The sequence below is a fragment of the Galdieria sulphuraria genome, assembly GCF_000341285.1.
Source record: "Galdieria sulphuraria unplaced genomic scaffold scaf_29, whole genome shotgun sequence".
Lineage (NCBI taxonomy): Eukaryota > Rhodophyta > Bangiophyceae > Galdieriales > Galdieriaceae > Galdieria > Galdieria sulphuraria.
In genome coordinates this window covers 91,422-116,987 of record NW_005178446.1, presented here as the reverse complement: position 1 = coordinate 116,987, position 25,566 = coordinate 91,422, and the positions used below count along the sequence as shown (strand labels likewise).

The following is a 25,566-nucleotide window of genomic DNA, read 5'->3' as shown; positions in this document are numbered from 1 at the left end:
TGCACTGGTTTAAAAATGTGTCAAAAAGGTACTATATAGTGCGACAGTTTTCATTAGATGCCTATTTAAGTATTTTCACATGAGAAATGCGGCCAAATAGAAATGTCGAAGGAAAATTTTGAATCAAGTATTCCATGAATGTCTTCAACAAATGTGGACTCTTCACGCTTTGAGGATGAGAATCTATCAGTGGCTTCTCTAATCTTCTACGAACCAGGTTTTTGGGAGTTTCCTCAAAGAAAGTTTATGAGTCTTCACTTGCATAAGGTGGAAGGTGACCTGGCAGGAGAGGACCCTTATGGTTTCGTTCTGGCAGACTCTTTGGCAAAAATGAGCGGAGCTGACAACGTTGGGTCCACTTCATATGAAGATATACTACCAAAAGTACCTCCAAGAGCGGCAAGATTATCTTTTGAAGAGTATAACCGAACCTTTTCTTTGAATAAAGTTGTTGATCGCCAAGTTGGCGAAGAGGTGAAGCGACAGTTACAAGATGCAACCGATACAAGAGTGGCAGAACAAAGTAACAGAATAATTCACAACAATTGTAGAGAGGAGAGGTCAAATGATTCTGGTAGCTTTGACACAAATATTGAGTCGAGTATGACTGTGACGGAATTGGACTCTGACGAAAAACAAGGGTCGGACTCGTTGGACTGTGCTTTATACGAAACAGATATCCCGAGAGAAGTGGAAAGATTGTCTCCTGAGTGCTGCCGATTGAAAGAGCTCTTACAACAGTCTGTCATCAACTTGGAACGTTTGAAACAGCTTGCTTGGCATGGCTCCCCAAAGGATTATCGTGGTACTATCTGGAAAATACTTTTAGGCTATTGGCCTATTGTAAATTTGAGAAGAAATGAGGTTGTTAAGAGGAAAAGAGAAGACTATCGAGTTAGTTTGTCTCGTGCTTTTTCTCAAAGCCGCAAGTCAGAAACAGAACAAGAGAGGTTGGTGTGGAGACAGATCACTCTGGACGTTCCTCGCATCTGTTCAGATTACAACTTGTTTCGTTTACCAGCTCTACAGGAACTTCTCAAACGTATTTTGTTTGTATGGTCAGTTAGACATCCGGCATGTGGCTATGTTCAAGGAATGAATGATATTTTAATGCCTCTTGTATATGTCCTGTTTTCAGAGGTTTATCAAACTAGAACAAGTACGTTTAGACCTACTTTTACGGTGGAGACCGAAAGTTTCTCGAGTGCATCTATTCAGTATGTAGAAAAGGACGGAGTATTGAACCTCGAAGATATAGATGAACTAAATACAGCGTTAGATGATTTAGAGGCTGACGTTTACTGGTGCTTCAGTTCAGTTCTCGAAAGTATTCAGGACTTTTATACCTTTGCTCAACCAGGTATACAAAGGCGAATTCAATTATTGGAGAGATTACTTGGCAGAGTTTGCCCAAACTTGTATGGCCATTTCCAGAGGCAGGGAGTAGAATTAGTACAATTTGCATTTCGATGGTTTAATTGTCTTCTTATTCGAGAGTTACCCTTTCCTGTGGTCATTAGATTGTGGGATTCGGTTCTTTGTGAAGAGGATGGATTCGGAAGCTTCTATGTTTTCATTTGTGCTTCACTACTCCACTTTTTTGAAAAAGACTTGATTCGAATGGAGTTTCAGGATCTTATTCTGTTTCTGCAGAATATTCCAAAGGATATATGGACTGATTCGAATGTAAAGATACTTCTCAGTCAAGCATATTTATGGAGGGAAATATTTATTTCGTCAAAGAGTTCTTTGGCTGATAGAATATAAGTACCAAGGAATAATAGTGCCTATTATGATGCTGTGATATCGCCATGAACTTGCTGTATACTTTATCCTTGTGTTCGGTCAATATGAATGAGAAAGATTACTTCAGACTCTTGGATGGCATTTCATATTAACTTCAAGAAATAGAGTCTTTGTAGATATTGCAATTGTCAATCCATTCTTATTTCGAGGGAGTTTTTATATTGCCTGTTTTGATGAACTTCTCCTATTCAGTTGACACTTGCTAGAAGTTTCCGAATACCTGTTGTTCAATACTGCCCAGTCACTTTTAAAAGATAGTGTTCAAAACAAACAAAGTGAGAGAAATTATATGTTTATGGATTCTCCGATGGAATTGCAGTTTATCTATGCACAACTTAGTTTCGAGTAGTTGAATAAAATTTACATTTTGCTAATGGGAGGAGGAAGGGAGAAGAAACCGCAAGTGGAAAAGGATATTACGAAATATGGTCTTAAAGCAAAGCGAAGAAGGACAAATAACCAAAGTTCCAAGGAGAAAAAAGCAGATTCGGTAAAGAAACAAAAGCTGGAGTCAGGCAAGTTTAATTATTAGGAGAAATTATGTGGTTTTGGGAAATAACTCAGTTTGAGTAGGTGTGACAAGGTGGCTTGAGAAAGAAGAGGAGAATAATATCCTAAGAGAGGTGCGCATACTTTATTGTTTTTTTTGGGCACTTTTGAACAGCTTGATAATAGTTTGACCTCAACTGTCAGTTCGGACCTTGTGTTGGCATTGGTACGACGAGAGTTTACCCAAACTTTTTTTTTCTTAAGGTTGTAGGAAGACTGACTCGATGGAAACGTGCACATTCACTTGGTTTGCAGCCTCCTCTAACTGTAATGGCTGTATTTTTTTGCAAAACAATACGAAATCTAAGTATTTTAATAGGTCTTGGAAATTTTAGAGAAGCGTAGTTCAGAAAAAGATGAAAGTTTATTTGAAAAATATAAGAGTCTCATATAATTAGTTTGCTGATACAGAATACTAGAAGAACTTTGTTGACGAGTACAGTAAAGCACACTTTACAAAAATGAGAAGAGTAAAATTGGGTTTTTGGGGCTCTTAGAAAGCCAAGGTCTCTCGTGATGGAACCTTTATTACTATTAAGGGAAGCAAACAAGCGAAGTGAAAGTGTCGTTCTTGAAGGAGACAATATTGTGTTTAAAGGCTCCAACAAGTCTTTTCCTCGCAACTTTCCGACGGTAACTATAGAGTTTTGACGCTCGTGAACGCGTACTTATGAAAACAGGCCTATTTTCCTAGTAGGGGACGTGAGAAGCAACCTTATACACTAGAGGTTGTATGGTTTCTGTTCCAACACGCAGATAAAAGCTTTAGAGAATATGTTTCTGAGTGTGTCCGAGCTGGAGTGAGTCGCGTGCAAATTATCGATAGCAGAGACTTGATCGCTTTTTTCCGCGGAGAATTGGATACTTGTGCTGGAATAAAAGTTTCTTCAGATGCAGAAGAAAGTCTTTCTGAGAAAAGAAGCTTTTCGGCACCGGAAGGACAACGGAAGAAAGATTTAGATGGTGCCATTCGAGAAGCCTTGAATCAAGAGCACGAGCAACAAACGATATCTTCCTTACTTGCTTCAAAAGAGCGACATTTTAAGAATCTAGTGGAAAGGATAAAAAGATTGAGAAAGGAATCGGAAGAACAAATGGCCCCTGCACAAACAGAGTCAATAGCATCGAAGAAACAGCAGATGGATCCCCGTGGTGATCGATATTCTATAAGAGAAGACATGTTTTATCGTGAAAATATTGGTGCCGAAGTTGATGAACTTGGAATTGATCCTTCGGGACGCTTTGGTTTGTCTTCTACCAACTCTGGGACTAACTTAAACGGCACAGGTGTGATAAAGAGCAAGGAAACGTCTGTTTCGAATATACAATCTGCTAGTTTGAAGGAAAACGTTTCAAAAAAACCGAAGACGAATGTGACTCCTATAATTGTCGTTCCTTCTGGATACAATTCTCTTATCAATATACTGAATGCTCCCGAATTCTTAGAAAAGGGCCATTTTGTTCCCTGGCAGTCCCTTAAAGCTCAAGGAATGACAAATGTTTCGTGGTCCGTGAAGATAAAGCATGTTTCAAATGCTTCCCAAACTCCTGTCGAGTATCAGATCATAAACAATACAAGCCGCCTTTCTTCAGAGGACTGGAAACGAGTTTGTGCGGTAGTATGCAATGGAGCACAATGGCAGTTTAAAGGTTGGCCATATCCTGGAACTGCCGAACTGTTTGCAGATGTACGTGGTTTTTATTTTTATTTCGACGATGAGCAAGTAGACCCAAATGTTCGTGGCTGGGTTGTAAAATGTTTGCCAATAAGTCGAAATAAGCGGCATTTGGATTACAGTGTTGCATTAGAGTTCTGGAGAACCCTAGAAGCCCATGTAAAGGCCAGAAAACCACATTTGAAAGTTTGAGATACTTGGTGGAAATATAGTTACATACAAACCAACGTACCGCATATTCCAAGTTATTGGGAATACTTTTACCCAAAATGAGAAGTTCGATGAAATGAAACAAATGGATATATTTTCAGAGTCAAACATATTAACATACTGTTGTTTAACTGAAAATAAGACGATTTTCGCATGAAATGTCAGTCGCAACTCTTTCTTTGCTGGCTCATTCCACACAGATGGAAGCTAGGTTAGAAGCGTTCTAAACAGAAACTTTTCTCAATAATCTGCGTCTTGACAACAAGGCAATGAAGAGTTTCTGTTTTTTTCAGTTGTAATTTTATGAAGAACAAATGTACTGGAACTTTTAGAAGAAAATAACTGCTATAACTTGGTAAGTGTGTGATGATCTGTCTTCCTAGTCAGAATATAAGTCTTGCAGTGAAATAGTAATAAAAATTTTGACAAAAATGCAAAGTTACGATGATAAAGGGAAGGCTTGACTTTCGTATTATTTTCTGTAATTACTTTTTTACTGAAAAAAGCAGTATGATTTATTTATTGAGCTAATTACTCGAAGAATATTTAGTCAAAAATCGTCAAGTACGGCCGGAGGGATTCGAACCCTCGACTTCTTGCGTGTAAAGCAAGCACTCTTGACGGAATTCTTAACCGCTGAGTTACGGCCGCAACTACCGTTAAAGGGAAAACTACCATCTTTCTAGTGATATTCTCGTTCTGATTTTTCAAGGAACTATCGATTCCCTGCAGAGCTTGAATAAAGTTTTCCGACATTGAAACGAAAAAACTTGATTGTAAGACGTGATACTCGTAAAACTATCAGAGATAGCTTCCAAAGCTTCATCTTTTTGATATTTTCAAAGTTTCCATCTGAAAGCACTTTCGTGCAAGTCGCTCACTTATTGACACAGTGAAGGTTTTTCTTTACAACTATCGTTTTGAAAATTTGCTCAAACGACTTTTCTGCGGTTCAACCCAGTAAACTTTCTTGAACACTGCAATCAGAAAGTAAGTTTATTATGTGTCTTGACGTGAGGCAACCTTGGGACTTGCGAAGTTGGTGTCGTAGTCAACGACTGGAAAAAAACTTTTTTCAAAACAGTTGGGTATAGTAAAAACTCACCGAGACATTCAACAATGCTATCGAACAGTCATTTTGACCAAACGTTTGGTGGTTTCCATGAAGCTATTAATTTAGCAAGCAAATCTTACACTGATAAGTATAATAGTAAAGTTTTTTAGATACTATGGTGCAATCCAAAGCCTCCTTGAAAGTGGTTCTTATTCAACTTAGAATTCCTTGTGGTTTTTTATGGACGCAATGTGTAATTTATCTTAGACTGTTACAATTGTTTAAGATTTTGTTTGCCCATTATTCTCTTCTCGGTTGCTCAACTTGCATCGAACTTTCGAGCAAGACATTGGTTTGTATGATGCACCTTCATCTCGTTTGCATCATCTTTACTTTATTTATTTCATCGATTGTAGTGGCTGATTCAGAATTGTGTCGTGGTGTTAACTCAACTCAGTCAACGACGTTTGTTGTTCCTAGAGAACTTCAAGGAAACTTGCCACATTGTCAACCTGTTGGAAATTGGACCTTTCATCACAAGCTCAACGTTAGGTATTTTTAAAAAGGTATGTTTTGAACTCGTCGCTGATTGTGGATATATGTAGTCAGTGGAATTACTACGCTGTAGCTGGAGGGTGTCCTGAAGAGGGCTATTTTCGAAGGTTGCGAATCCTATTGAAACCTAACTTTTATCTCGACTCTCCTGCTCTAGTTTTAGAGGTAACTTGAATACTCTTGTTTATTTCTCTCAACGAATAATAGGTTTAGATCCGAACGAGCACCATCTTTAGAAAACTCAAGTATGTTCGATGTCTTTATAAACGGTAATCATGGTCCTATAACATATACGGTGCGTTGTATATTCTCCATCATTCTCAACTGAATATTTCTTTAGTTATATAACCAGCAATATCGTCAGTCCTCCGTTTGGTGTGTCGCAGTTTTTTATGGGGAAACTTACAACACCTCGAGGTTCTTCCAACAAGACCCAAACACCAACGAAACTATTCTTGTTGAAGACCCTTTGATATCCTACGACATTGAGTTTGACGTTCTTGACGCTGAACGAACTTTAAAGTTGCGCCTGGGTTGGGGAGTTGTTTTCTTTGTCGTCGTTGTCGCACTTGTGGCTTCTTTAAGCACTTGCGTAACCCAGATTCTTTGGGACAGGAAGAGATCAAAGCGAATAACTTACGCAACAATTGAAGACTCTTAAAAATGGAAGTCAGGTTTTTGAGAATTGCGACGGTTGTACCTTTGTAAAACGGAAGAGAGCTACTTGGAGACGGTATAGCCTTTACAAAAGCCTAAAAGTTGGTCTGCTTTTTTCTTCTTTTCCGTCTTATGTGGATTATTGTGCGTCGGCATAACGATTCATATACATTACTGTTCCTCTATGATTATAGATAGCAAAGTTTGGCCTATATCTAAATTTTTCTAGTAAACTTCAACAGAATTCAACAAAATTTCGAACAAGGATCTTAACAATACTTACAGAATAGGACTTTCTGGATTCAGGGGTCTAATGGGTCTTAAAGGGCAAGTTGTCGCAACTAAGGTACAAGAAGGTAACAGAAAACTCAAAACGGAACTAAGTATTGAAGAAGTTGTTAGGCGATAGTTCTTCCCTACAACTGTTTATCAGCGACTGTGTGCGTCAATAAGCTAACGATTACTCTTAATCTCCAATACCGAACCAACGACAAGTGCTATTGACAAGCACAACACGACGAGAAACCAAGTACTCCGAGATGTTGTAGGAAAGAGTCGGAAGGTCATCGAATACAACAATTGATCGAACAAACATTCTTCCTATACTTTCGCGCCAAGTCTTCTTAAAAGGTTTCTAGACGAAGTTTGGAGAACAATAAGTATACAATGTTCCACGAAAGTTTTATCGAAAACTTCCTACAGCAGATGGGTTTCTAATATGCTATCAAAAGGAAAATTTTGCAAGTTTCGACTTGGTCAAACAGTATTCTATAACTCTGTGCTAAGATAACTATAAAAACTAGAGACAAGAGCTCACATAATGAGCCAAAGCATCCACAGAAAGTTTCTTTATTGAAAGACATGTCAAGCGACCTGAGCGATAACAAGTACTCGTCCTCACTTTTCTACTCTGACTTTTTGGCGCCATCGCCACCTTCCGCAGAATTGGCACCTTCTTCTTCATCTCCACCCATATCCGAGGTCCATAACGTAAGATTGTCCCGCAAAAGTTGCATGATAAGAGTCGAGTCCTTATAGCTTTCCTCGGACAAGGTATCCAACTCTGCAATGGCGTCATCAAACGCTTGCTTGGCAAGCTGACAAGCACGATCAGGAGAATTCATGATCTCATAATAAAAGACCGAAAAGTTGAGGGCCAATCCAAGCCTAATAGGATGTGTGGGAGCCAAGTCTGTTGAAGCAATATCAGTCGCGGCTTTGTACGCCTCTAAAGAAGACTCTGCTGCTCCCTTTCTATCTTCATCACTCGAAAATTCTGCTAAATATCGATAGTAGTCTCCCTTCCTATCTTTCACTTGAGTACGATACGAGCAATAACCAGAAAAGAACCTACATTTTGTAGTAAAAGACTCTGCTTTCACCGTTCTTTGAAGAAGGAATCAAATTCTTATCGAGAATACCTAGGATATCCTTGCAAATAGTGGACATCTCCCTTTCAATTTGCTTTCTATACTCGCGGCTGATAGCGACGTGAGTTTGATTCCCCTTACTTTCCTCCTTTTGCTCGATAGAAGAGATAATTCTCCACGAAGCTCTTCTTGCGCCAATAACGTTTTTATACGCAACAGACAAAAGATTCCTCTCTTCAACGGAAAGTTCGGTTGTGTTTTCGTCGGTTTGAGAAGCAACTTTCCTCATTTCTTGAACCATCTCTGCAAAATGACCTAAGTAAGTGTTTGGAGACTAGACAAAGTTCCTCACCATCGTATCTTTCTGCTTGTTCCGCCAACTTGGAAAGGTAAACGGACTTCTCTCTTGTTTCTGCGTCCATTGGTGTTGCCTAAAAAGTTTGTTGTCAGTTTCCGTTAGCAAGTAAAATGTGGATGCAAGTGTAAAGAGAGAGTTTCCGTTGAAACGGGCCCCTCCAAAATAACACTGTATAAGAGGAACCCGCTTTGAACCGTTAGAGACTATGATCACCCTTACATATCTCTTAAGAGAAGGAGGATCAGCAGAAATCTTCCGCAATAGATTAACCAAGATACAAGGCGAACATTGGGAAATAACAAAGAAGCAAAACCAAGTCGATATTACTCACCTAAAGGAAATAACAAATGCTGCACAACTGTTGAAATAATTCCACACAACTGCGAATCCAATAATCGATCGCAGGAAAAGAGGAGGGAACGTGATGGATGGATGGATGGATGGATGGATTGGAATAATGGGGTACACTTCCTTCTTTATTGATATGATAGCCTTGCCAGTGTCTCAGCCAACACTTCAACTCCATGTGATATATCATCTGGAGAAGCATATTCATCTGGTACATGACTTTTTCCTCCATTGCAAGGAATAAAAATCATGCCAGTTGGAAATTTTGTTGCCATAAACAGAGAATCATGAAAAGGTCTGGAAACGAGTTTTAAATATCGAAAATTATACGCTCTACAGGAATCTTCCATAACTTGAATAATTCGCTGATCCATTCTTGCTGGCGGATAGGAATAATTGTGTGATGTTTCCATGGTTACTTTTCTCTTCCTCGCAATAGCAGCAGCCTTCTCTAATGATAGGTCCTTTACTCTCGTCCTAGACTCCTCTTCATAGTGTCACTAAAAACTTAAATAATCCACTAAAAACAAGTTACCGTTGATATCTCGAATATCTAATGATAGACGGGCAGAACGAGGAATAGCTCCTGCCGAACCAGGATATACCTCAACTCGACCAATAGTAGCACGGCTGTTTTTGGGATCCTTCAATGGTTTCATCAGTCAAAACTAAAAAAGATATAAATATACGTACTCTTAGCACAAGTTGCTCCAAGGAAAGAGCAAATTCTGAAGCTGCCAAGAATGGATCCTGTCGTTCATTAGACGGAACACTTCCAGCATGACCTCCAGGACCTTTCCATTCTATTGTGTACAACGCTGGAGCTGCAATATCCGTCACTAAGCCAATAGGAATCCCTTCATCTTCCAAAATATGATATTGTTCGATATGCAGTTCAACAAATGCAGAGTAGAAGTCTTCCGATATCTTAGAATCTTCAAGCCTTTCTGTATATCCACAACTCTTTCGAGCACTTTCAAAATCCACTCCATCACTATCCTTAAGTTTCACTAACTCTTCAATCGAAAGACTTCCGACCAGATAACGACTGCCCAAACAGCCGATTCCAAACCGACTAACTTCTTCTGAAGTAAAAGCAATTATATCGATGGACCTCTTTGGCTCAAATCCAACTTCCTTTAAACTTCTTACGGCTTCCAATGCTCCTAAAACACCCAGAGTGCCATCATACAAGCCTGCATTCAACAAAGTATCAAAATGAGAACCAGAAGCCACTGCAGGTGCTCTCGGATCGCTACCCTCCCACCGAGCGAATATGTTCCCAACCGGATCCCAAGAAACTGACAGACCAGACTTTTCAAATAAAGCTACTAAATAGCGTCGAGCTGCCTTATCCTCTTTGCTGTATAAAAGTCGAGTAATACCTGGGTAGTCACCATCGGAAAACTGCCCAAGTATTTTCAAGTCTTCAATCAATCTCTCGGTATTCACAGAAACATGAGGAACAGAAAAATTTGCTGTACAAAATGTAAGAAGAGAAAATAAGAATAAGAAATAAAACAGCTGTAAATTCAACATACAACAGCTTGTACAACAACTTTGTAGAAACTACAAAAATCTTGCAACTGAAAGGGATTGATTCCATTTTATTTATCATGTGACGTTGTTCTTAAAATAACTTTTACAATTTTTGATTAAAAAATCGCTCCAAATTGTGAGCCAATTCCGTAATAAAATGTTTTTCACCGTTATAAGCTTCACAATTCTCGATCATTCTCTTTAAATCCGCAGCAAATATTTCCTTTGTCACATAATAATCTCCTCTATCAAGACGTTCTTGTATTGTTCTCAAGTCGATAGGATTCTTGATAACATCGTAATAGTCCAAAGCACCTGTCTGTAAAAAGAATCATTATATAAATTCCCAAATTGTATACGTTTTCACATACCTGTTCAGGATCAACAGGTTCTAAAAACGGCCACGCACTTTGATGCTGCTTAACTTGAGTTAATATGTGTTGAAGTTCTTTATGAAGTGCTTGCAAAGACGCAGGATCTCTTGGGGCCGCAAGAGATTCAAGGGGTATTGTCTTGCCAAGAGATCTTTCACTTTGTTCAAGACCTTCCTTTAAACCAGGAATGTCTTCCAACCGAATCCTCTTTCGAGCCTCCGGATCCAAGCCGGGATAAACGATATGAATATTACTTATTTCCTTCAATTTCTCTATTAAGCACATCTTCTGCGCTTTTAACATGGAAGGAATATTCAAATAGTCAACTTTGGGATTTAAGACACATTCCATAAGAGTAACGCCATCATCTATGACCAGTGCTAAGAAGTTCATCACTTTACAGAGATCCACTTACAATCCTTTATATAACCTTGCCATCGTTCTTTTTCAAGAGTTATCGTTTTTGAAAAACCTTGCTTTTTAAAATAGGGAACTGCATTATTATCTGCACAAGTAAGTATATGAGTTAGTCCTAGTTCCTTCGTTCGTTCTTTGGTATACGACATAAGTCTTGTCCCATATCCTCGAACTTGTTCACTATCGGAAATGGCTAAAAATGCAATCTCTGCAAAGCGTTCCTCAATGAAAGGTCTATAACAGCAGCCTCCCATAACCACATATTCTCCACTACTTGTGCACTTTGTAAGAATAGTCGACTCGTGCTTTCGGTCGAAGACAAGTCGCGTCACATAAGGTTTGGGCATATTAGGCAATTGCCTTACAAAAACATTTTTCAGTCCTAGGAGTAATATCAAGCTTTCTCGTTTGCTATCGTTTCTAACCACTTGGAACTTGACAGCCCCGGACTTTTCTTGCTGAACCATTGAGTACCATCTCTGTACATAGGCATGTTGAGAATCTGGTCCAAGAATGCCCTCTGTGGACATTTCCCAAGCGCCTTCCGGAACTGGACGAGGACGTTTAGCTTTAGGTACCTTGCTGATGTCTAAATATTTTTGGATAGGTTTCCATACAACTTACTTCACAACAGGGAGTCAGGCGAAAATCTAGGGGAATTTCTCCAGTAAGAGGCACATTGCCATTGACTGGAACTTCCTTAGGTTCCTCCTTATTATCTTGACTCATTTGGACGATTGTCTTGCGGTGATGTTCCAACAAGAATATTGTATGGGAGATCAACTCTTGCAATTCATTATTATCAATTTGGCAATTTCTGTTGTCCTTATGTGGAGTGAGTGTCCTTCGGGAGGAAGTGTGTTTCGTATATACGCCGAAAAAAGAGAGCGAGGAGAGAAAATTTCGTACAAATTGTGGAAAGAATTGAATTATCGTCTTGAATGTGAATACATTAGACTTTTCGTACAGGAAGGCAGGTATTTAGAGCTGGACCGTTCGGCTTCCCTTGTGAAGTCCACTATTTCCATAGCCTTTTCCCATGACGGTCGGTACTTTGCTTCGACTCATGGTGACCACTCGGTAAAAGTTTTTGAGTGGCCTTCTGGTAAGCAAATAGCGACTTTGGAGAAGCACCGTAGAACTCCTTGGACAGTCAAGTTTCATCCCTTTAAGAGACATATTCTTGCTTCTGGTTGCATTGGTAACGAATGTTGCGTATGGGACTTGAGAGATGGAAGTTGTGTTCGGTCTCAAAAATTTCCTGCATCCATTAGCTGCCTTAGTTTCCATCCTAACGGAGAACTTATCGCAGTTTCTTCAGGTTCTTGTGTGTTTCTTTGGAGATACGGTTTTCTTCGTAAATATTCACTAAGGAAGGTACCACAACTTTATAATTCTTCCAATACATTCCGTTCACTCTTTCAGCCTTTGAACACTAAAGTACGTGTTTGTCGGGATGATGAAGATTTCTCTGTCTTGGAGTCTTCAGGAGAAGAGTCGTACGAAATTCTCAAGACGCCTATGCCTACTCTACCGTATCATATGGTGCAGTTTCACCCTTCTGGACAGTTTCTTCTTACTGGGGAAAAGAACCGCTCTTCTGCAGAGTTGCAGTTTAGTTTGAGATTTGTTTTGCATCGCTTTGATCTAGAAGAACAGACTATCTCTACTAGCAGTCCTGTATTGATAATTCCGAGAGCCATTGCATACAATGATGCTGGTGTTGATTTTTCTCCTTGTGGAAAAATGATTGTTGCTTGTGTTCCGGAGGAAGACAACCAGATGGCCTTTCAGATAGCAATTTTTTCGCTTGTTAATCGTGCAGATGGAGTTCTTATGGGCGATATGTTATACAGTATACCTTTAGATTCTGCGCATCTTTGGGCACTTACGAATTTGAAGTTTTCTTCAAGTGGTTCTCACCTACTTGCGGGTTTTAGTTTTCGCTCCCCAAGCGTGACTGACATGGCTAAGATATGTTTGTGGGATTCGAATAATGAGTTTTTCAAGTCGGAAACCGGAAAGGCTGATGTTATAGAAATTCACCACCTTCATTCTAAAAATCGAACAAGTCTTGTTCAAACATTGCAATCGGACGTTATCTATGACCGTATCAATTACACTCCTAGTGTGGAGGATGAAATTAACGTCGCTTTATTTTCTCCAGGAAGGACAATATCGGGAGTTGTTGCTGATGGTCTTATTTATGGTACGCAGAAAGGTAGAATTCGATTGTTTCAGTTGAACAAGTGAACCGGAGATGAAGAAGCAAGATGACAACAGATAAGAAGAGAGGAGGATAATCAATCCCACCACAGAACATTTCTTCGAACGAGGGGACAAAGTGGATCGTGTCCTCCTCGTCGATCTGTTTGGGAATTTCAAAATTCTGTTAGATGGGCCAATTGAATTGCTTGTAAAAAAAAGGAAACAATGAACGATTCCCGATTAAGAAAATTTTTAATTTTTTTGGGGTGAGAAAGGAATAGGCATTCAGAAGTTTCATTATACGTTGGTATGGACGCTCTGAGAGAGAAATACTGCAAGTTGCTGCTTGTTTTTCATATCATTTTTACTGTATCAGTTGTTGGAAGAAGTCTTGAATACCATCCAAACGTAGCTAGACAATATATGATTTTAACCCCAGAGGAGTATAGTGGACTCAGTGATACAGAACAAGCTGGGTGTCAACAAGTTTCTGTGCCTGTTATTACTCAGACAGTGTCCGCTGTTCAAGCTGTATCTTCCTCTAACTACGATCGGGTGATTGAAGACCAGTACTTCTCCCAAGACAAGTTTCCTAGTCCCGTTCTGCGATCCTGGGCATATACAAGTACTGCAACTTCTACGGTGGCCGCTGTCGCTGAAACAAAAATTTCTACCTATACTTCTGTGCAATCTGCCTACTATACTTCAACAACTTTTGCAACAAGCACTTCTAAGGCCGTGGAGACTTGTGTACCTTCTGTTATTTACACTGTCATTTCTACCGCATATCAGACAACTGTAGCCACTGAGACGACCACTGAATCTCCAACATTCACAGTGGCTGCGGTAGTCAGTACGGTGTCTCCTACATTCACGGTGGCAGCAGTTTATACTGCAATATACAGTACTATGTATGAGGTAAGCGAGATTTGGAAGGGAGAGAACGTTTGTTGATCTTTGGTAGTGTCAAATTCCCACCAGTGTTTCTTCGGCTCAGCAACAAGTTTCTAGTTATGGGGTCTCAAGCACCAGTCAAGCAGTTTCCAGTGTCTCTGCAGCACAGTCTTCATCCTATGGTTCTTCGTCGTCCTCAGTAGGCGCTCAAGAGGGAAGTGGCAGCGGGTCTTCTGTCTCAAGCCTGAGTCCTAGAGCTTCAAGTACCAGCCCAGTAACTCTCTCAGTGAAGAAGAATTCAAGCGACGCTCCTTCTGCAACTGACGCTCCTCAGCCTACAACAGGTGCTTCCGTCTCAAGCAAGTCCAACAATTCTTCAAAAGTTTCAGCTACTCCTACTCCAAGGCCAACAGCTACTCCTACTCCAAGGCCTACAGCTACTCCATCACCCACGCCGTCGCCTACCAAGAAGTCTACTAGTTCAAAGGATACTTCCTCCTCAGCACAGCCTACTTCGTTTTCTCTTTGTGCCAAAGAGAAGTATGCGTTTTGCAGGTTCGCAGAAGCTATAGGTATTCACCTAAACTAGTTTCACATTAGTCGAAATCCTATGTTTTGTTAAAGAAACTTTGATTTGCAAACTTTGTCGCATAGCAATGTCTCTGGTCAGCTTATTTGTTTCATTCAGCCATTCTCGTACTCTAAAAGTTTGCAATTGTTCTGTTTGTTTTCATTTGAACAAGAAACAACAGAGACTATGGCGACCACTTCCTTATAAGAAATATGCCTTGGTATTGGCAACTTTACAGAATGGTGAGCCAAACACGGAGACTTCAACAGTCAAGCAACCACAAAGTGACCCAGAAAACGGACACGACAGAAAGAAAACAGCGGATTCACTTTCTTCCACAGTTGGTGCGGAAGGTGGGATAGTTTTTGAGTTGTTTATTATCTTTAGACTGACTGCTGGTGAGTAGGAGTCTTTCAGGTCATTCTTTCCATCCTCTTTCTTTATGGTTCCCTGTTAAAGAGATTGTTTCATATCAAAACGAAGGACCCTATTCAAGAAAGAGTTTGTAACTTTCCCGTTTTTCGAGAACTTGAAAACTCTGTTCCTTACTTTGCCACGCTGCCAGGTGAGTGTCGTGAAGTTCTGTATGATTTATGGCAGTCCTTGCGAGAGCTCGCTAGCGAGAAATCTATGGAGACATATGAAGACACCCATCCCACTTGGAGAAAAGTTGAACAGAGCGTCGAAGAAATTTCTAAGCAACTTGGCAGATACCATCATCAAATAGAGTATCTCAAGTCAATGTTAAGTCATATCGACGAGATCACAGCCAACATTTCGGAACCTGTTAAGTATTTACGTGAGTTTGAGCAAGAATGGAATCCATCGTGGTCTCATAGAACGGACATCTTGTCTAGCTATCAAAAGTCTACAGATTCAGTATCAGTCGTCGCAGAGAACCGTCTCACAAGTGATGACCAGTATGCTCCATTAGATTGCAATGGCGAAGATACTGTACAGAAAGTTCGAAATTTCGCCAACCAAGTCATTGATTTGAGTTATTTCTTACAAGAAACTTTTACAAAAGAAAAATTTAGTCTGCAGAACGTCCACAACGACGTTGTTAGTTCAGTTTCAACAAAATTAGCCTACAAAGATTCTTTTCCGTCTGGTGAAGAAGTATTCACTACTCGCGAGTTTTTAGAACTTTCATCTTTCATATTACCAAAAGCTGTCCTGGAGGAAATACGGAGCGCGATCTCTCAAGTGCCTGAAAAGGAAGGATGGAAACAGATCAGATCGTTTTTGACTCAATTGACTCGACAAGATTTATCCGCTGATCCAAGTACTATCGAAGCGAAGGATCCAAAGTATCATATGCAAGTGGCCGCAACAAATTATCACCAGTTGTCAAAAGATGAACTTGTTCAAAAGGTGAAACTCAGGGATTCTCAAATTGCAGCGTTAGAGGAACGAATCAGTCAAGTGACAAAGGTAAAGAAGAAATCCCCACGAAAATCACCGAAGACCAAAACTCCTGTAAATTCTAAGAAAAGGACTTCAACAAGTGAGGACTCTGTAAACAGGTCAAAACAGTCTTTAACTGAGTAGGCACTTTATTTACAGGAATAAAGATAGGTTCCCTCCTTATACAGTTGTGGTGATTCTGGTTCACTCACATTACCACAATAAGCGACAAGTAACTCTTGCTTTGATACTTCAGGCAACTGCCATAATCAATAGCTGCAATACATAGTGGTTCTATCCGAAATATGGGGACGACAGCTTCTTCTATAGGTTATGTCTGCCAAGAGACTCGTTCCAACCAACTCTATCAATTCTTGTTCTTCGAAGAAAACTTCTCCACTTTCTCTGGGTCTTTTAGAATTTTATCCATGGCATCAGCAACTGCAACCTGATCGAACGGTATGAATCTTCCTCTTCGTCTTGCAAGTTCTATCTCTCCCTCACGAAGAACAGCAAGATTCACTTCTACCATTTTTCGTTGTTTTTTTCGGTTCTTACGTCCTGCGTGAGTAACTATTTTGGGTCGAGAAAAAGCAACTCTTCCATCCAACAAAGCAAGAGTTCTATGAAATGCTCCCAACATACTTGCACAATCGACGACGATTACAAACCAATCAATTGTTATAAAATGAAGGACATTGAAAACCTATAGTGAATGCGATATGTTTGCAAGTTGTTCGGATTAGACTGTTTTCTTTGTGGTCATCTCACCAAAAGATATTTTGATGTCAGATATTCTATCTATTTTTGGATAGAATGACTTCGATATGCCAAAGAAGATTTCTTCCCATGATGATTATACACATACACACACATACATCTCGTGCATTTTGGTGAGAAAATGTTGGATTCCATGCCGTGGCTTCACTTCATACGGTCAGTTGAAGACAGTGTTAGAGACTCTGCCAACTGTTTGAACGGTGGAATAAAGTATTTCCTGTCCCAAAATATTGGAGAGAGAAAATATTTGAATGGAAACAACTTATTTCTTGCTCATCTTTTACAGAGTCAGTCGAAGCTTTCAGCAGATTACATCTCCGCGGAATACCAAAGTAGTTTACGGGAAGTGACAAGTGAGGGTCGCTTATCTTCTTCAGCATTCGAGACGCAAGGAGCAGCTAGACTAGCAACTCGTTCCCACGAAAGGATGAAAGAAGCTTTTTCACACAGCAAGACGGCAACCAATGTAAAGGAGAGAATACAACAGCGAAATGCTTCATTCAAGGAACCTCCGGAGCCGGGTAACGGTGCTTCTATGCGAAACCTTGTTACAATAGGTATTGTCGCTTCCTTGAGTTCGGGAATTCTTAGAAGCATCGCCAACTTACACACCTACGGTCTTGAAAAGTTACACCACTGGATAGAAAGTAGACCAGCAGGAATGCCTCTTCTAACAGTTGCTAATCATCGAAGTACGATGGACGATCCATTTCTTGTGTCTTCAATAATACCTTTTAGAGACTTATTTCGACCACAGTATGTTCGTTGGGGTTTTTGTGCAGTCGATATGTGTTTCACGAATCCATTGTTTTCGCGCTTTTTCAATAATGGCAAAGTGTTACCAATTAGAAGAGGTTGTGGACTCAATCAAAAAGAGATATATACTGCTATTGGCATGTTACAAAAGGGAGACTGGGTTCATGTGTTTCCAGAAGGAAAAGTTTGTCAGAAGAGTTTAGGACTCATTCGTAGAGGGGTTGGAAAAATGATTGCTGTAGCGAAAGAGCGTTTAGGTTTTGCACCGATTATTGTTCCAATTTATCACGAAGGAATGGAAAACGTGATGCCACAAAGGCGAGAGACCAATGAACTTGTCAGTATCCTGCCATTTTCTGGACATGATGTATATGTCCTTGTGGGTGATCCTATTGGAATTGAAGATATTTTAGAAAAGTACAAAAACATTCTGTCTTCTCCTGATGAGGGACCCAAAACAATGGAGGACACGCCGGAACGTATAAAAATGTACGAAGAAATCTGTGACCGAATATCATTTACCCTTTCAAACCTTAGACAAGGTATGCTGAAAGTATTTTGAAAGATTTGGTTCTAATATTATCATATTGTAGAATTAAGACGTAAAGTAGCATTAGAGGAAGGCATTTTACTGGGAAGCATTTTTGGTAATGAGTTTTAGTACCACGGTTTCCCTTTTGAAAAAGGGTTAGGAGACAAGTAATCAATGCCTGATAGCTTAGTACTTATTGTAGTGTAGCATAGTTTTTTGGTGAAATCGTACAAATAACTAAATTGGACAGAAAGGAACGAACACGTCGATTTCGGTGGGCACGCAAGAAGGGGCCATTTTGGCGCTCTTCAAGACAATTGTTATTTGGCCACATTTCCGAAAATGGGTTGTCCGTTTTAAAGTTCGTCTTTTTCGTTTCGCGCTTTTTGGCACTTTAAGGCACCATTAGTTTTATTCGGACGTTTCGTATATCGGAGATTTTCTTTTTCGCGTGTTGTTCCCATGGGGCCCGTTCAAATGCTCTTTTTGTTCGTTTTACCCTTTGTGTGTTTTAAAGTTTTCTTTCTTGTGGTTGTTCCTACTTGCTTCTTTGTGGCGCCTTGTTTTCCCGACATTTCCGCGGCAATCAGAACCCATCTATCCAACTTGGGGCCCATAAAGAAGACGAAGAAACTTTGTAAGTCCAGTCAGAGTCCTCTCTCCTCTTGGTTCTCGACTGCTTCTCCTAGTACTTTTGAGTTTGAAGAAGAGGATTCTGGCGAAGATGAAAAGGAACATGTTTACAAGCTCGGAAGGGAAGCTTTTGCTTCTTCAGAAAGGCAATTGACCGGTCAACAAAAGATAGAAACGGCACAGGTAAAGGAGGCAGGGGTCCAAACTGATTCCTCGTTGCCAACTGTGCAGAAAAGTTTGAAGAAATCAGTCACTGAACCAGTCTTATTTGAAGAGGAGGCTAGTCTGCTGGAGGAAGTGGTAGCAGGAAACCTTCCTATTCACGCTATTGAAAAGAACGCAACTGATTTTGAAACGGCAGTTCGTGTTAGACGAAAGGCATTTGACAAGCAACTGCACGCAAACTTTTCAGTAGCCTCAACTACTAATAGCTTCTTTGATGGCCTACCTTATCAAGACTTTGATTATAAGAGAGTCTACGGAACTTGCTGTGAACTTGTTGTGGGATATGTTCCTATACCAGTTGGTTTTGCCGGACCAGTTAAAGTGAATGATGAAAATGTATTCTTCCCAATGGCGACAACTGAAGGTTGCCTGGTTGCTTCTACAAACAGAGGATGTAAGGCGATTATGGAAAGTCAAGGATGTCTTTCGTATGTTGTGAGTGATGGAATGACCAGAGCTCCCTGTATTCGCTTTCCTTGTGCAGGGATGGCAGTCGAGTGCAAGATTTGGTTAGAACAAGAGGATACCTTTGAGTTGTTGTCGGAACAGTTCAATTCCACATCACGCTATGGTAGGCTGCAGTCTGTAAAAGTTGCAATTGCAGGAAGGAATCTTTATTTGCGGTTCAAATGTCTTTCGGGTGACGCAATGGGGATGAATATGGTATCAAAAGGAACTGAAAAGGCGTTGGAAGTTATAAAAGCACATTTTTCTGAAATGGAAGTAGTTTCCTTGTCTGGAAATTACTGTTCTGATAAGAAACCTTCGGCAGTCAACTGGATTGAAGGACGTGGGAAGACTGTTGTGGCAGAAGCAGTCATAAGTGGTGATGTTGTTGAAAAGGTTTTGAAAACCAATGTAGCCTCCATGGTTGATTGTAATATACAAAAGAATTTAGTTGGGTCTATTATGGCGGGATCTTTGGGAGGTTTCAATGCACATGCTGCGAATATTGTTGCAGCGATTTTTATTGCAACTGGTCAAGATGCAGCCCAAGTAGTTGAATCTTCTCATTGCATAACGTTGTTAGAACCTGCAAATAATGGAAGAGATTTAAGAATTTCTGTTACACTTCCATGTGTCGAAGTAGGTACAGTTGGAGGTGGAACAGTGTTACCCGCCCAATCGTCATGTTTGAGAGCAATGGGAATAGATCCTCAGAATTCCCCAGCACCTGGTCAGAATTCAAGGAAATTAGCTACTCTTATTGGAGCTTCTGTCTTGGCAGGAGAATTATCTTTGTTGGCGGCTTTGACTGCTGGGCATTTAGTCAAAGCACATATGCAGTACAATAGATCAGTATCCAATCTGAATTTGTACGATCTTCAAAGACCACGAAGTGCCAGTCAAGGTTTGCCTCCGAAGTTTCCTCCTCCATCTTGTACTCCAACACACGATTAGTTTCTTTTTTATTTTTAGTTTTTTTGTTTTCTTTGTAAAAATTGGTTTTTATTTTTTTCGAAATCATTTGAGAGGGGATAATGGAAGGTATTCCAACCATCTATACTGTAGAGGAGCCTAGAAGTAAGCCTCCTACTTTTGTCGAAAGGTATTTCAAAACTAGTGTCTTTCCATATCAAAGAACAAATCCACCCAACGATAAGTTTCTTTGTGAAGACGTTCTAGTCGCTCAACACTCCAATCTGTTATACGTGATCTTTCTAGCTGACAGCCACTCCATTGTTCAACGCAAGGAAATAGTTACTCAAATAAATCCAATCAAGTGGGATCCTAGTACCGTGCATGGAAAGCGCAAAAAAGGTGGTCGAGCTGTACAACCACGGACCATTATTTGCAGCATCATGACTCAAAGCGGTACAGAATATCTTGTTCCAGCTGGAGTGCAAGGCTCACTGGTGGAATTCAACTGGAGACTTGCATCTGAGCCTTCTTTATTGCTCGACAAACGAAAGACGGAAGGCTACATTGCAGTGATACTGCCAAAAAGTTCAAAGAAAAGTGGCAACCAGTGAAGTGACGGGAGAGAAGCACTTGGGGGTCCAGCTAAAGTTTTTGTGAACAATAATTTATAATATTTGCAGCACTATTGAATGCAATTTCACAACTTTCATTTAAAGTTCACAGTGCTTTGCTTCCTAACAATGGCCTCTGTTCTTCTTCTTCGAACAGCTCAACGCTATGTTCTCGCTTTCCATTCCGACTGTTTGAAGCTTGTGAATGCGAGTGAACATGATGATTGGCTTGACTCGAGTAATCCGATGCCTGAAACAGCTTACTCAGTCATAAACATGGTGATAAACCAATAGAACATATAATACCTCATCGGAATCCGACTCATACCCTCGAATATCATCAGTAGTATAGGCGAGATTTTTCAAACTCCATTCATTGATATCGCCACGCATAACTTGCTTATTAAAATTTTCTGCGGTTTTCTTTCTTGTATTGGATAGACTTGGGTCACTAGAACTGTGCTTTAAGGTACCGACGTCGATCTCCCGTATAGTAATTTGGGTATGGGGCTTCTTCGGTCCAATAAACGCTCTACGATGCAGACGACCTATACATTCTCGGTAAAAACAAATTTCACGTCAATATTGCTAAGAAATCACCATCTGGACCACGAAAGAGAACAGGTTTCTTCGTCTTCATGTCCATATAAACATCAGTCTCGTCCACAATTTCTTCCTTTTCATACACTCACATGAATACCGCTGACGTACATTAACGCTTTTACCAACCTGAAGAATTTCTTCAATAATATCTTCCAAAGTAACAATACCCATAAATTTGCGTTCCCCTAACGATGACAATTATCCAAACCATTTCAAACCACTACTGGACAATGATACCTTCAGGCTTTGTTAAGTCATCATATACTATCGCAAGATGACTTCTTCCCTGTTGAAACTCATCCAACACTTCTTCTAAACGTGCTGACATGGAGACATAGACAGGAGATGTAAATTTCTTCTTGTGAGACTTTTTCTTCTTTGTTAAAATCGATCGAATCTATAAGACAGACATCATTCCTATCGTTCACTGTACGATGTACTTCATTACCGTTCTTCCATCATCTGGATTGATAAGAAGCAACTGCTTTACTAATAACAAAGCTACTACGTTTCCAGGTTCATTCACATAAACAGGTATCCTTGAGTGTCCCTTTCTAAGCAAAGTTTTCAAGAGTTCTCGATCGAGTTTAGCGTCGACAGACAACATAAAAACATCGTCAGCTTTCGTCATCACTTCACCAACGGTTTTGTCGTGCATATCGAGAGCACCCTATATTATAAAAATTTCGATCTATTGCCATGAATCTTGAACAGTCGACTTTAGTCTTACTTTGATCAAATGTCCCTCGTCTGTTGTGAGAATGCCAAAGTCATTCTGTGTATAAAAATCCACAAGCGCTCGCAATTCACTCCTAGAGTACAAAGTTCCCAATTCCTCTCCTTAACCTCTTTCAGAAACATAATACATCCATTTCTAATAAACTTACCAAGAAAGTAATCCAAAACCCAGGCAACTGGACAAACAAAAGGATAAAGCAACAACTGAAGCACTCTTATGAAGCCAACTGCCTTTGCACCAATCTCCAACCCATATCTGGAACAAACTGCCTAGATGTGATGAGTTGAGTTTCAATACAAAACAAAATACAAGTATAAACTGGTCCATCTTACTTGGGGCACAATTTCACCTAGAAAAAGAATCAAGACAACCGACGCGACCCAACTGAAATATCCTCCTGGAAACAGAGCTTCCAACACCAAAGGAAGAAGTTCATTGACCAGAGTATTAGCAAGAAGCAAAGAAACTAATAGAAAATTTCCTACAATACTTTATGAGTAAATAACGACGAGTGAAGACTCAAACGTGCCCTTTTCTCGAATAGGAACTAAACTCCTCGCGTGTTCCGACTCCGGTCTGTCAGAATTGGCAAGTATTTGCAATCCAACCTAATAGAAAAGGTAAGACAGCTATGCGACCACGAAACCTGCTGTCATCACCTTGTCCAAAGACATGATTCCCAACAACAACCCGGCTACTATTGCCGCCACTGAAATACAAGCAACTGCTACTAAAACCAACGCCCAAGGAGGCAGAACTGCGAGAAATATTGCAGCCATAGTGCTTTTTCAGTTTGAGCAAAGGTTGAATAAGTTCATTTCGAGTGACCAACTTAGAAATGCTCAATTCAGATGCTTTCAGTTCTCCAGATGGAAGGATGAACGTAATTTTTCTTATTCCGGAATTTGTAACGTTGTGTCCTTTTAACTATTGACGGATGATGCATCTCGTCAGGCTACCAAATGGCATTGAAAATATTTTGAAGATAAGAGTTTCCCTTTTCAATGCTCCACAAAAAGTTTCTTCGTTCGATTGGGAATAGCAAGGAGAGGTCAGTATAGGACAGCATTGAAGTCAGCTGATGATTATTATTTTTGTAATCAAGACAGTGGTATACTATTGCAGCTTTCTTTGGGATATTTTTCTGTTGGTATGCAACCTGCCAAATTTTTATCTGTCTATCAGTACCAAGCGATACCTTGTTGAAATAGATCGTTTTCACGAAAGTTTGTTGGGTATGAGTACTTTTGTGAACAAGCATTTCGTACAATATCTGAAGAAACAAAAAGATCATTTTTGGATGTCCCAGATATAAGGAATTTGAAAAGTTGTATTGCCTCACTTTGTGTCTTGTTTCTAGAGTCATATCAAAGATGGAGAGGAATGCGGGAGTTTTTGGAATATCAGGAGAGTATCAATAGTTTGTTCTTGCCATTTTTTACGGGGAACAAGTCTAAAGAGTGTGAGAGATAAGAGTTTCTTGAAAAATGTTGAGAATATCAGAGTATTGCAAATCATGATGTATTTTAACATCGTGGACAGTTCGTTTGCTCCTTTGCAACGCATTCTTATGCTTTGAATTACTATAGAAAGGATTAAGGAGTATATTGTTGGTCGAATTCCTGTTTATTTATTGTGTCCACTGGAGTGTCTCTTAAAGTCTTCCTTAAATGAACTTTCACTTTCATTTCGTTAGTATGGAAATTCGTGAATAATAATATAGAAATGCCCATCTTATGTTCCCCAAAGGGCTCAAATATGATGATCCTCACAGAGCCTATTATCATCATCATCCTCATAAGTTGTGCCCTTCTATCAATTGTCAATTATGAATGATTTAGTCTGTTCAAATCTTGGCGCCAATCCTGTTGAACCCGCCATTTCTGATTTTCCATTGAATGACGGAATACTTTGAACTCGAGAATAGTCTACCATCACTACCAGAAATGCAAACTGAAGTAACTTGTCAGGAAGAAAATGTAAAATTCATTCCAGACAAGAAGCTTCTGGTACAAACTACTAGGTCTCTCTCCGTGCCTCTGCACCAAACTATTGATGCAAAAACCAGACTTGCAGAAAACTTACCTCTATATCAGTTGATGAATAACTCTGCCCTTCTATGTGATAATGAAGTTCTTATCTTTTATCACCAAGAGTTGAGAAAGGAGCAGTTTCTGGCCACTACAAAGAACTCGTGTGTACAATTCTCTAAGAATGTCGGACATGTGCCTTCCTTTCGAAGAAATGAAGTAACAAGCATGTTGTCGTTTGCTAATCGGCTTTCTCTCTCACCGGAAACTGTTCTAACAGCTGTACACTATTTTGATAGTGTCGTCTGCAAACACTTCCTTCAAACATACATGGTCCCATCAATTTCAGCTGCTGCTCTCTGGTTGGCTACAAAACTTCATGAAAGAGAAGTTTTTGGCTCTAAATACTTTTTATCTTATCGCTCTTTGATGGGAACAGTTAGCAGAAAGACTCTAGTAGATGCTGAGAGTACAATATTGTCTACTCTCGGATGGAAAGTAAATGTCACGACGACTTATCATTGCATTCAAATTTTCGGTCTCTTACTAACGTGGTTACATAAAGACTTTATACATATGGCAGAATCCTTGTGTAAATATGCTATGATGGAGGAGGGTCTTATGAACTTTTCGTATCCTGTTCAGGCTGCCAGTTGCATTTTCATTTCTGTGAGAATATCTGCCATCAAAGAATTGTCTCAAACATTACTTGACAGCTTATATCATCTTTCTATTCCAGTAGATGAAGTCTTCAATTGCTCTGAAATCCTTTGGCAACAGAGTTTGGGAGGATCTCTTCGAGTGAAAGATCAACAAATGAGTCCCAAGAGCATTCGAGAATGGGACTATCTATAAAAATATGAACTTGATCAAGAAGACTATCTGAAGCTATGTGAGGTCTTGAGTGAAATGATCACTGACCGAAACCTATATCTGAAACAGAATTGCAAAGCGCTGAAGCACAGTTTCGTGATAGTTGTGCTCCTATTTGAACTTTGACCTTTAAACATGAAGAGATGCGAGAACTAGCTATAGCAGAAAATTTATTTCGTCTGAGCGAACTTAGTTGGAATGTGTTGGGACTTTGTACAGTTTGCTTGCTATACACTGGGATTGATATCATTTGATTATTTTGTTCCTCTATTCCTATGAGAGACTCTGTTGTCTCTTTGAATTACAATACTGGATAACAATCTGTATATTTATTATTCTTGTGGTTTATTTGTCTTTTAAGAGCAATTTCACTTCTGTATCACTCTACCGACCTGAAACTTGTATCTTCACGTGAAGTGAAACGTTTCT

The 25,566-nt window shown here is 39.8% G+C and overlaps 18 protein-coding genes and 1 non-coding gene across 20 annotated transcripts; 12 read left to right on the top strand and 7 right to left on the bottom strand.

Annotated features, from left to right (window-relative positions):
* The first annotated feature begins 117 nt into the window (after positions 1 to 117).
* Positions 118 to 2,132, top strand: Gasu_35910 (RabGAP/TBC domain-containing protein). The gene has a single exon (XM_005705484.1). The coding sequence runs from the start codon at positions 139 to 141 to the stop codon at positions 1,765 to 1,767; it is 1,629 nt and encodes a 542-aa protein (XP_005705541.1). The 5' UTR covers positions 118 to 138; the 3' UTR covers positions 1,768 to 2,132.
* Positions 2,133 to 2,157: 25 nt separating this feature from the next.
* On the top strand, positions 2,158 to 2,845 carry Gasu_35900 (DNA polymerase delta subunit 4). The gene is made up of 5 exons (XM_005705483.1): positions 2,158 to 2,321; positions 2,380 to 2,429; positions 2,482 to 2,521; positions 2,567 to 2,622; positions 2,675 to 2,845. Exons 1-5 carry the CDS (start codon positions 2,180 to 2,182, stop codon positions 2,747 to 2,749), a joined length of 363 nt encoding a protein of 120 aa, XP_005705540.1. The 5' UTR covers positions 2,158 to 2,179; the 3' UTR covers positions 2,750 to 2,845.
* Positions 2,846 to 2,867: 22 nt separating this feature from the next.
* Gasu_35890 (PAF1 complex protein) lies at positions 2,868 to 4,902 on the top strand. The gene is made up of 2 exons (XM_005705482.1): positions 2,868 to 2,988; positions 3,036 to 4,902. Exons 1-2 carry the CDS (start codon positions 2,872 to 2,874, stop codon positions 4,221 to 4,223), a joined length of 1,305 nt encoding a protein of 434 aa, XP_005705539.1. The 5' UTR covers positions 2,868 to 2,871; the 3' UTR covers positions 4,224 to 4,902.
* Gasu_nc0038 lies at positions 4,807 to 4,892 on the bottom strand. Its single transcript has one exon. It is a non-coding gene; the product is annotated as a tRNA-Val (tRNA).
* A 425-nt stretch (positions 4,903 to 5,327) lies between the features above and the next one.
* Gasu_35880 (uncharacterized protein) lies at positions 5,328 to 6,082 on the top strand. The gene is made up of 2 exons (XM_005705481.1): positions 5,328 to 5,847; positions 5,901 to 6,082. Exons 1-2 carry the CDS (start codon positions 5,471 to 5,473, stop codon positions 6,022 to 6,024), a joined length of 501 nt encoding a protein of 166 aa, XP_005705538.1. The 5' UTR covers positions 5,328 to 5,470; the 3' UTR covers positions 6,025 to 6,082.
* A 5-nt stretch (positions 6,083 to 6,087) lies between these two features.
* On the top strand, positions 6,088 to 6,755 carry Gasu_35870 (uncharacterized protein). Its single transcript, XM_005705480.1, has 2 exons — positions 6,088 to 6,145; positions 6,191 to 6,755. Exons 1-2 carry the CDS (start codon positions 6,098 to 6,100, stop codon positions 6,509 to 6,511), a joined length of 369 nt encoding a protein of 122 aa, XP_005705537.1. The 5' UTR covers positions 6,088 to 6,097; the 3' UTR covers positions 6,512 to 6,755.
* Gasu_35860 (uncharacterized protein) lies at positions 6,095 to 7,107 on the bottom strand. Its single transcript, XM_005705479.1, has 3 exons — positions 6,988 to 7,107; positions 6,791 to 6,923; positions 6,095 to 6,740 (listed from the first exon to the last, which is right to left on the bottom strand). The coding sequence occupies exons 1-3, from the start codon at positions 7,100 to 7,102 to the stop codon at positions 6,647 to 6,649; spliced, it is 342 nt and encodes a 113-aa protein (XP_005705536.1). The 5' UTR covers positions 7,103 to 7,107; the 3' UTR covers positions 6,095 to 6,646.
* On the bottom strand, positions 6,757 to 8,637 carry Gasu_35850 (14-3-3 protein-like protein). The gene is made up of 4 exons (XM_005705478.1): positions 8,567 to 8,637; positions 8,230 to 8,308; positions 7,862 to 8,180; positions 6,757 to 7,812 (listed from the first exon to the last, which is right to left on the bottom strand). The coding sequence occupies exons 2-4, from the start codon at positions 8,297 to 8,299 to the stop codon at positions 7,413 to 7,415; spliced, it is 789 nt and encodes a 262-aa protein (XP_005705535.1). The 5' UTR covers positions 8,300 to 8,308; positions 8,567 to 8,637; the 3' UTR covers positions 6,757 to 7,412.
* A 49-nt stretch (positions 8,638 to 8,686) lies between these two features.
* Gasu_35840 (N-carbamoyl-L-amino-acid hydrolase) lies at positions 8,687 to 10,147 on the bottom strand. Its single transcript, XM_005705477.1, has 3 exons — positions 9,277 to 10,147; positions 9,119 to 9,227; positions 8,687 to 9,070 (listed from the first exon to the last, which is right to left on the bottom strand). The coding sequence occupies exons 1-3, from the start codon at positions 10,120 to 10,122 to the stop codon at positions 8,712 to 8,714; spliced, it is 1,314 nt and encodes a 437-aa protein (XP_005705534.1). The 5' UTR covers positions 10,123 to 10,147; the 3' UTR covers positions 8,687 to 8,711.
* A 9-nt stretch (positions 10,148 to 10,156) lies between these two features.
* Positions 10,157 to 11,727, bottom strand: Gasu_35830 (histone acetyltransferase). The gene is made up of 4 exons (XM_005705476.1): positions 11,538 to 11,727; positions 10,912 to 11,491; positions 10,494 to 10,864; positions 10,157 to 10,441 (listed from the first exon to the last, which is right to left on the bottom strand). The coding sequence occupies exons 1-4, from the start codon at positions 11,640 to 11,642 to the stop codon at positions 10,226 to 10,228; spliced, it is 1,272 nt and encodes a 423-aa protein (XP_005705533.1). The 5' UTR covers positions 11,643 to 11,727; the 3' UTR covers positions 10,157 to 10,225.
* Positions 11,728 to 11,737: 10 nt separating this feature from the next.
* On the top strand, positions 11,738 to 13,292 carry Gasu_35820 (transducin family protein / WD-40 repeat family protein). The gene has a single exon (XM_005705475.1). The coding sequence runs from the start codon at positions 11,742 to 11,744 to the stop codon at positions 13,164 to 13,166; it is 1,425 nt and encodes a 474-aa protein (XP_005705532.1). The 5' UTR covers positions 11,738 to 11,741; the 3' UTR covers positions 13,167 to 13,292.
* A 25-nt stretch (positions 13,293 to 13,317) lies between these two features.
* Gasu_35810 (uncharacterized protein) lies at positions 13,318 to 14,662 on the top strand. Its single transcript, XM_005705474.1, has 2 exons — positions 13,318 to 14,039; positions 14,086 to 14,662. Exons 1-2 carry the CDS (start codon positions 13,431 to 13,433, stop codon positions 14,602 to 14,604), a joined length of 1,128 nt encoding a protein of 375 aa, XP_005705531.1. The 5' UTR covers positions 13,318 to 13,430; the 3' UTR covers positions 14,605 to 14,662.
* Positions 14,663 to 14,667: 5 nt separating this feature from the next.
* Positions 14,668 to 16,192, top strand: Gasu_35800 (uncharacterized protein). Its single transcript, XM_005705473.1, has 2 exons — positions 14,668 to 14,939; positions 14,993 to 16,192. The coding sequence occupies exons 1-2, from the start codon at positions 14,672 to 14,674 to the stop codon at positions 16,135 to 16,137; spliced, it is 1,413 nt and encodes a 470-aa protein (XP_005705530.1). The 5' UTR covers positions 14,668 to 14,671; the 3' UTR covers positions 16,138 to 16,192.
* A 4-nt stretch (positions 16,193 to 16,196) lies between these two features.
* Gasu_35790 (uncharacterized protein) lies at positions 16,197 to 16,687 on the bottom strand. The gene has a single exon (XM_005705472.1). The coding sequence runs from the start codon at positions 16,634 to 16,636 to the stop codon at positions 16,361 to 16,363; it is 276 nt and encodes a 91-aa protein (XP_005705529.1). The 5' UTR covers positions 16,637 to 16,687; the 3' UTR covers positions 16,197 to 16,360.
* Positions 16,688 to 16,847: 160 nt separating this feature from the next.
* On the top strand, positions 16,848 to 18,512 carry Gasu_35780 (acyltransferase). Its single transcript, XM_005705471.1, has 2 exons — positions 16,848 to 18,071; positions 18,123 to 18,512. The coding sequence occupies exons 1-2, from the start codon at positions 16,907 to 16,909 to the stop codon at positions 18,188 to 18,190; spliced, it is 1,233 nt and encodes a 410-aa protein (XP_005705528.1). The 5' UTR covers positions 16,848 to 16,906; the 3' UTR covers positions 18,191 to 18,512.
* A 5-nt stretch (positions 18,513 to 18,517) lies between these two features.
* Positions 18,518 to 20,382, top strand: Gasu_35770 (3-hydroxy-3-methylglutaryl-CoA reductase, RND family). The gene has a single exon (XM_005705470.1). The coding sequence runs from the start codon at positions 18,524 to 18,526 to the stop codon at positions 20,318 to 20,320; it is 1,797 nt and encodes a 598-aa protein (XP_005705527.1). The 5' UTR covers positions 18,518 to 18,523; the 3' UTR covers positions 20,321 to 20,382.
* Positions 20,383 to 20,387: 5 nt separating this feature from the next.
* Positions 20,388 to 20,922, top strand: Gasu_35760 (uncharacterized protein). Its single transcript, XM_005705469.1, has one exon. It carries the CDS (start codon positions 20,401 to 20,403, stop codon positions 20,890 to 20,892), a length of 492 nt encoding a protein of 163 aa, XP_005705526.1. The 5' UTR covers positions 20,388 to 20,400; the 3' UTR covers positions 20,893 to 20,922.
* Positions 20,923 to 20,930: 8 nt separating this feature from the next.
* On the bottom strand, positions 20,931 to 23,027 carry Gasu_35750 (metal transporter, ACDP family). Of its 2 annotated transcripts, none has more exons than XM_005705467.1 (11): positions 22,894 to 23,027; positions 22,764 to 22,842; positions 22,567 to 22,715; positions 22,383 to 22,503; positions 22,226 to 22,335; positions 21,944 to 22,165; positions 21,733 to 21,892; positions 21,622 to 21,680; positions 21,493 to 21,568; positions 21,199 to 21,440; positions 20,931 to 21,142 (listed from the first exon to the last, which is right to left on the bottom strand). In XM_005705467.1, the coding sequence occupies exons 1-11, from the start codon at positions 23,011 to 23,013 to the stop codon at positions 20,999 to 21,001; spliced, it is 1,482 nt and encodes a 493-aa protein (XP_005705524.1). In that variant the 5' UTR covers positions 23,014 to 23,027; the 3' UTR covers positions 20,931 to 20,998. The 2 variants fall into 2 exon arrangements, with proteins under 2 accessions (XP_005705524.1, XP_005705525.1); XM_005705468.1 differs by having other exon boundaries at positions 22,226 to 22,332.
* Positions 23,028 to 23,997: 970 nt separating this feature from the next.
* Gasu_35740 (uncharacterized protein) lies at positions 23,998 to 25,562 on the top strand. The gene has a single exon (XM_005705466.1). It carries the CDS (start codon positions 24,133 to 24,135, stop codon positions 25,117 to 25,119), a length of 987 nt encoding a protein of 328 aa, XP_005705523.1. The 5' UTR covers positions 23,998 to 24,132; the 3' UTR covers positions 25,120 to 25,562.
* The last annotated feature ends 4 nt before the right edge of the window (positions 25,563 to 25,566 follow it).

Bases quoted from the DNA above. Each gene is read 5' to 3' on its own strand.
- Gasu_35780 (XM_005705471.1), top strand. From the start codon at position 16,907: ATGCCGTGGCTTCACTTCATACGGTCAGTTGAAGACAGTGTTAGAGAC. The intron at 18,072-18,122 runs GTATGCTGAAAG...ATCATATTGTAG, and splicing joins CCTTTCAAACCTTAGACAAG to AATTAAGACGTAAAGTAGCA.
- Gasu_35850 (XM_005705478.1), bottom strand. From the start codon at position 8,299: ATGGACGCAGAAACAAGAGAGAAGTCCGTTTACCTTTCCAAGTTGGCG. The intron at 8,181-8,229 runs GTGAGGAACTTT...GTCATTTTGCAG, and splicing joins ACAAGCAGAAAGATACGATG to AGATGGTTCAAGAAATGAGG. The intron at 7,813-7,861 runs GTAGGTTCTTTT...AGTGAAAGATAG, and splicing joins AGAGTCTTTTACTACAAAAT to GAAGGGAGACTACTATCGAT.
- Gasu_35910 (XM_005705484.1), top strand. From the start codon at position 139: ATGTCTTCAACAAATGTGGACTCTTCACGCTTTGAGGATGAGAATCTA.
- Gasu_35760 (XM_005705469.1), top strand. From the start codon at position 20,401: ATGGAAGGTATTCCAACCATCTATACTGTAGAGGAGCCTAGAAGTAAG.
- Gasu_35800 (XM_005705473.1), top strand. From the start codon at position 14,672: ATGTCTCTGGTCAGCTTATTTGTTTCATTCAGCCATTCTCGTACTCTA. The intron at 14,940-14,992 runs GTGGGATAGTTT...GCTGGTGAGTAG, and splicing joins TTCCACAGTTGGTGCGGAAG to GAGTCTTTCAGGTCATTCTT.
- Gasu_35790 (XM_005705472.1), bottom strand. From the start codon at position 16,636: ATGTTGGGAGCATTTCATAGAACTCTTGCTTTGTTGGATGGAAGAGTT.
- Gasu_35820 (XM_005705475.1), top strand. From the start codon at position 11,742: ATGTGGAGTGAGTGTCCTTCGGGAGGAAGTGTGTTTCGTATATACGCC.
- Gasu_35870 (XM_005705480.1), top strand. From the start codon at position 6,098: ATGTTCGATGTCTTTATAAACGGTAATCATGGTCCTATAACATATACG. The intron at 6,146-6,190 runs GTGCGTTGTATA...ATATTTCTTTAG, and splicing joins ATGGTCCTATAACATATACG to TTATATAACCAGCAATATCG.
- Gasu_35770 (XM_005705470.1), top strand. From the start codon at position 18,524: ATGGGGCCCGTTCAAATGCTCTTTTTGTTCGTTTTACCCTTTGTGTGT.
- Gasu_35750 (XM_005705467.1), bottom strand. From the start codon at position 23,013: ATGGCTGCAATATTTCTCGCAGTTCTGCCTCCTTGGGCGTTGGTTTTA. The intron at 22,504-22,566 runs GTAAGATGGACC...CATCACATCTAG, and splicing joins TAGGTGAAATTGTGCCCCAA to GCAGTTTGTTCCAGATATGG. The intron at 21,569-21,621 runs GTTGGTAAAAGC...GTGTATGAAAAG, and splicing joins TTATTGAAGAAATTCTTCAG to GAAGAAATTGTGGACGAGAC.
- Gasu_35840 (XM_005705477.1), bottom strand. From the start codon at position 10,122: ATGTTGAATTTACAGCTGTTTTATTTCTTATTCTTATTTTCTCTTCTT. The intron at 9,228-9,276 runs GTACGTATATTT...AAACCATTGAAG, and splicing joins TGGAGCAACTTGTGCTAAGA to GATCCCAAAAACAGCCGTGC. The intron at 9,071-9,118 runs GTAACTTGTTTT...GACACTATGAAG, and splicing joins AGATATTCGAGATATCAACG to AGGAGTCTAGGACGAGAGTA.
- Gasu_35830 (XM_005705476.1), bottom strand. From the start codon at position 11,642: ATGAGTCAAGATAATAAGGAGGAACCTAAGGAAGTTCCAGTCAATGGC. The intron at 10,865-10,911 runs GTAAGTGGATCT...CACTGGTCATAG, and splicing joins GCAAGGTTATATAAAGGATT to ATGATGGCGTTACTCTTATG. The intron at 10,442-10,493 runs GTATGTGAAAAC...TTCTTTTTACAG, and splicing joins AACCTGTTGATCCTGAACAG to ACAGGTGCTTTGGACTATTA.
- Gasu_35740 (XM_005705466.1), top strand. From the start codon at position 24,133: ATGACGGAATACTTTGAACTCGAGAATAGTCTACCATCACTACCAGAA.
- Gasu_35900 (XM_005705483.1), top strand. From the start codon at position 2,180: ATGGGAGGAGGAAGGGAGAAGAAACCGCAAGTGGAAAAGGATATTACG. The intron at 2,322-2,379 runs GCAAGTTTAATT...CAGTTTGAGTAG, and splicing joins GAAACAAAAGCTGGAGTCAG to GTGTGACAAGGTGGCTTGAG. The intron at 2,522-2,566 runs GTACGACGAGAG...TTAAGGTTGTAG, and splicing joins CGGACCTTGTGTTGGCATTG to GAAGACTGACTCGATGGAAA.
- Gasu_35860 (XM_005705479.1), bottom strand. From the start codon at position 7,102: ATGTTTGTTCGATCAATTGTTGTATTCGATGACCTTCCGACTCTTTCC. The intron at 6,924-6,987 runs GTATTGGAGATT...AAACAGTTGTAG, and splicing joins TAGCACTTGTCGTTGGTTCG to GGAAGAACTATCGCCTAACA. The intron at 6,741-6,790 runs GTAAGTATTGTT...ATTCTGTTGAAG, and splicing joins AATCCAGAAAGTCCTATTCT to TTTACTAGAAAAATTTAGAT.
- Gasu_35890 (XM_005705482.1), top strand. From the start codon at position 2,872: ATGGAACCTTTATTACTATTAAGGGAAGCAAACAAGCGAAGTGAAAGT. The intron at 2,989-3,035 runs GTAACTATAGAG...TTATGAAAACAG, and splicing joins TTCCTCGCAACTTTCCGACG to GCCTATTTTCCTAGTAGGGG.
- Gasu_35810 (XM_005705474.1), top strand. From the start codon at position 13,431: ATGGACGCTCTGAGAGAGAAATACTGCAAGTTGCTGCTTGTTTTTCAT. The intron at 14,040-14,085 runs GTAAGCGAGATT...GATCTTTGGTAG, and splicing joins TATACAGTACTATGTATGAG to TGTCAAATTCCCACCAGTGT.
- Gasu_35880 (XM_005705481.1), top strand. From the start codon at position 5,471: ATGGTGCAATCCAAAGCCTCCTTGAAAGTGGTTCTTATTCAACTTAGA. The intron at 5,848-5,900 runs GTATTTTTAAAA...GGATATATGTAG, and splicing joins CATCACAAGCTCAACGTTAG to TCAGTGGAATTACTACGCTG.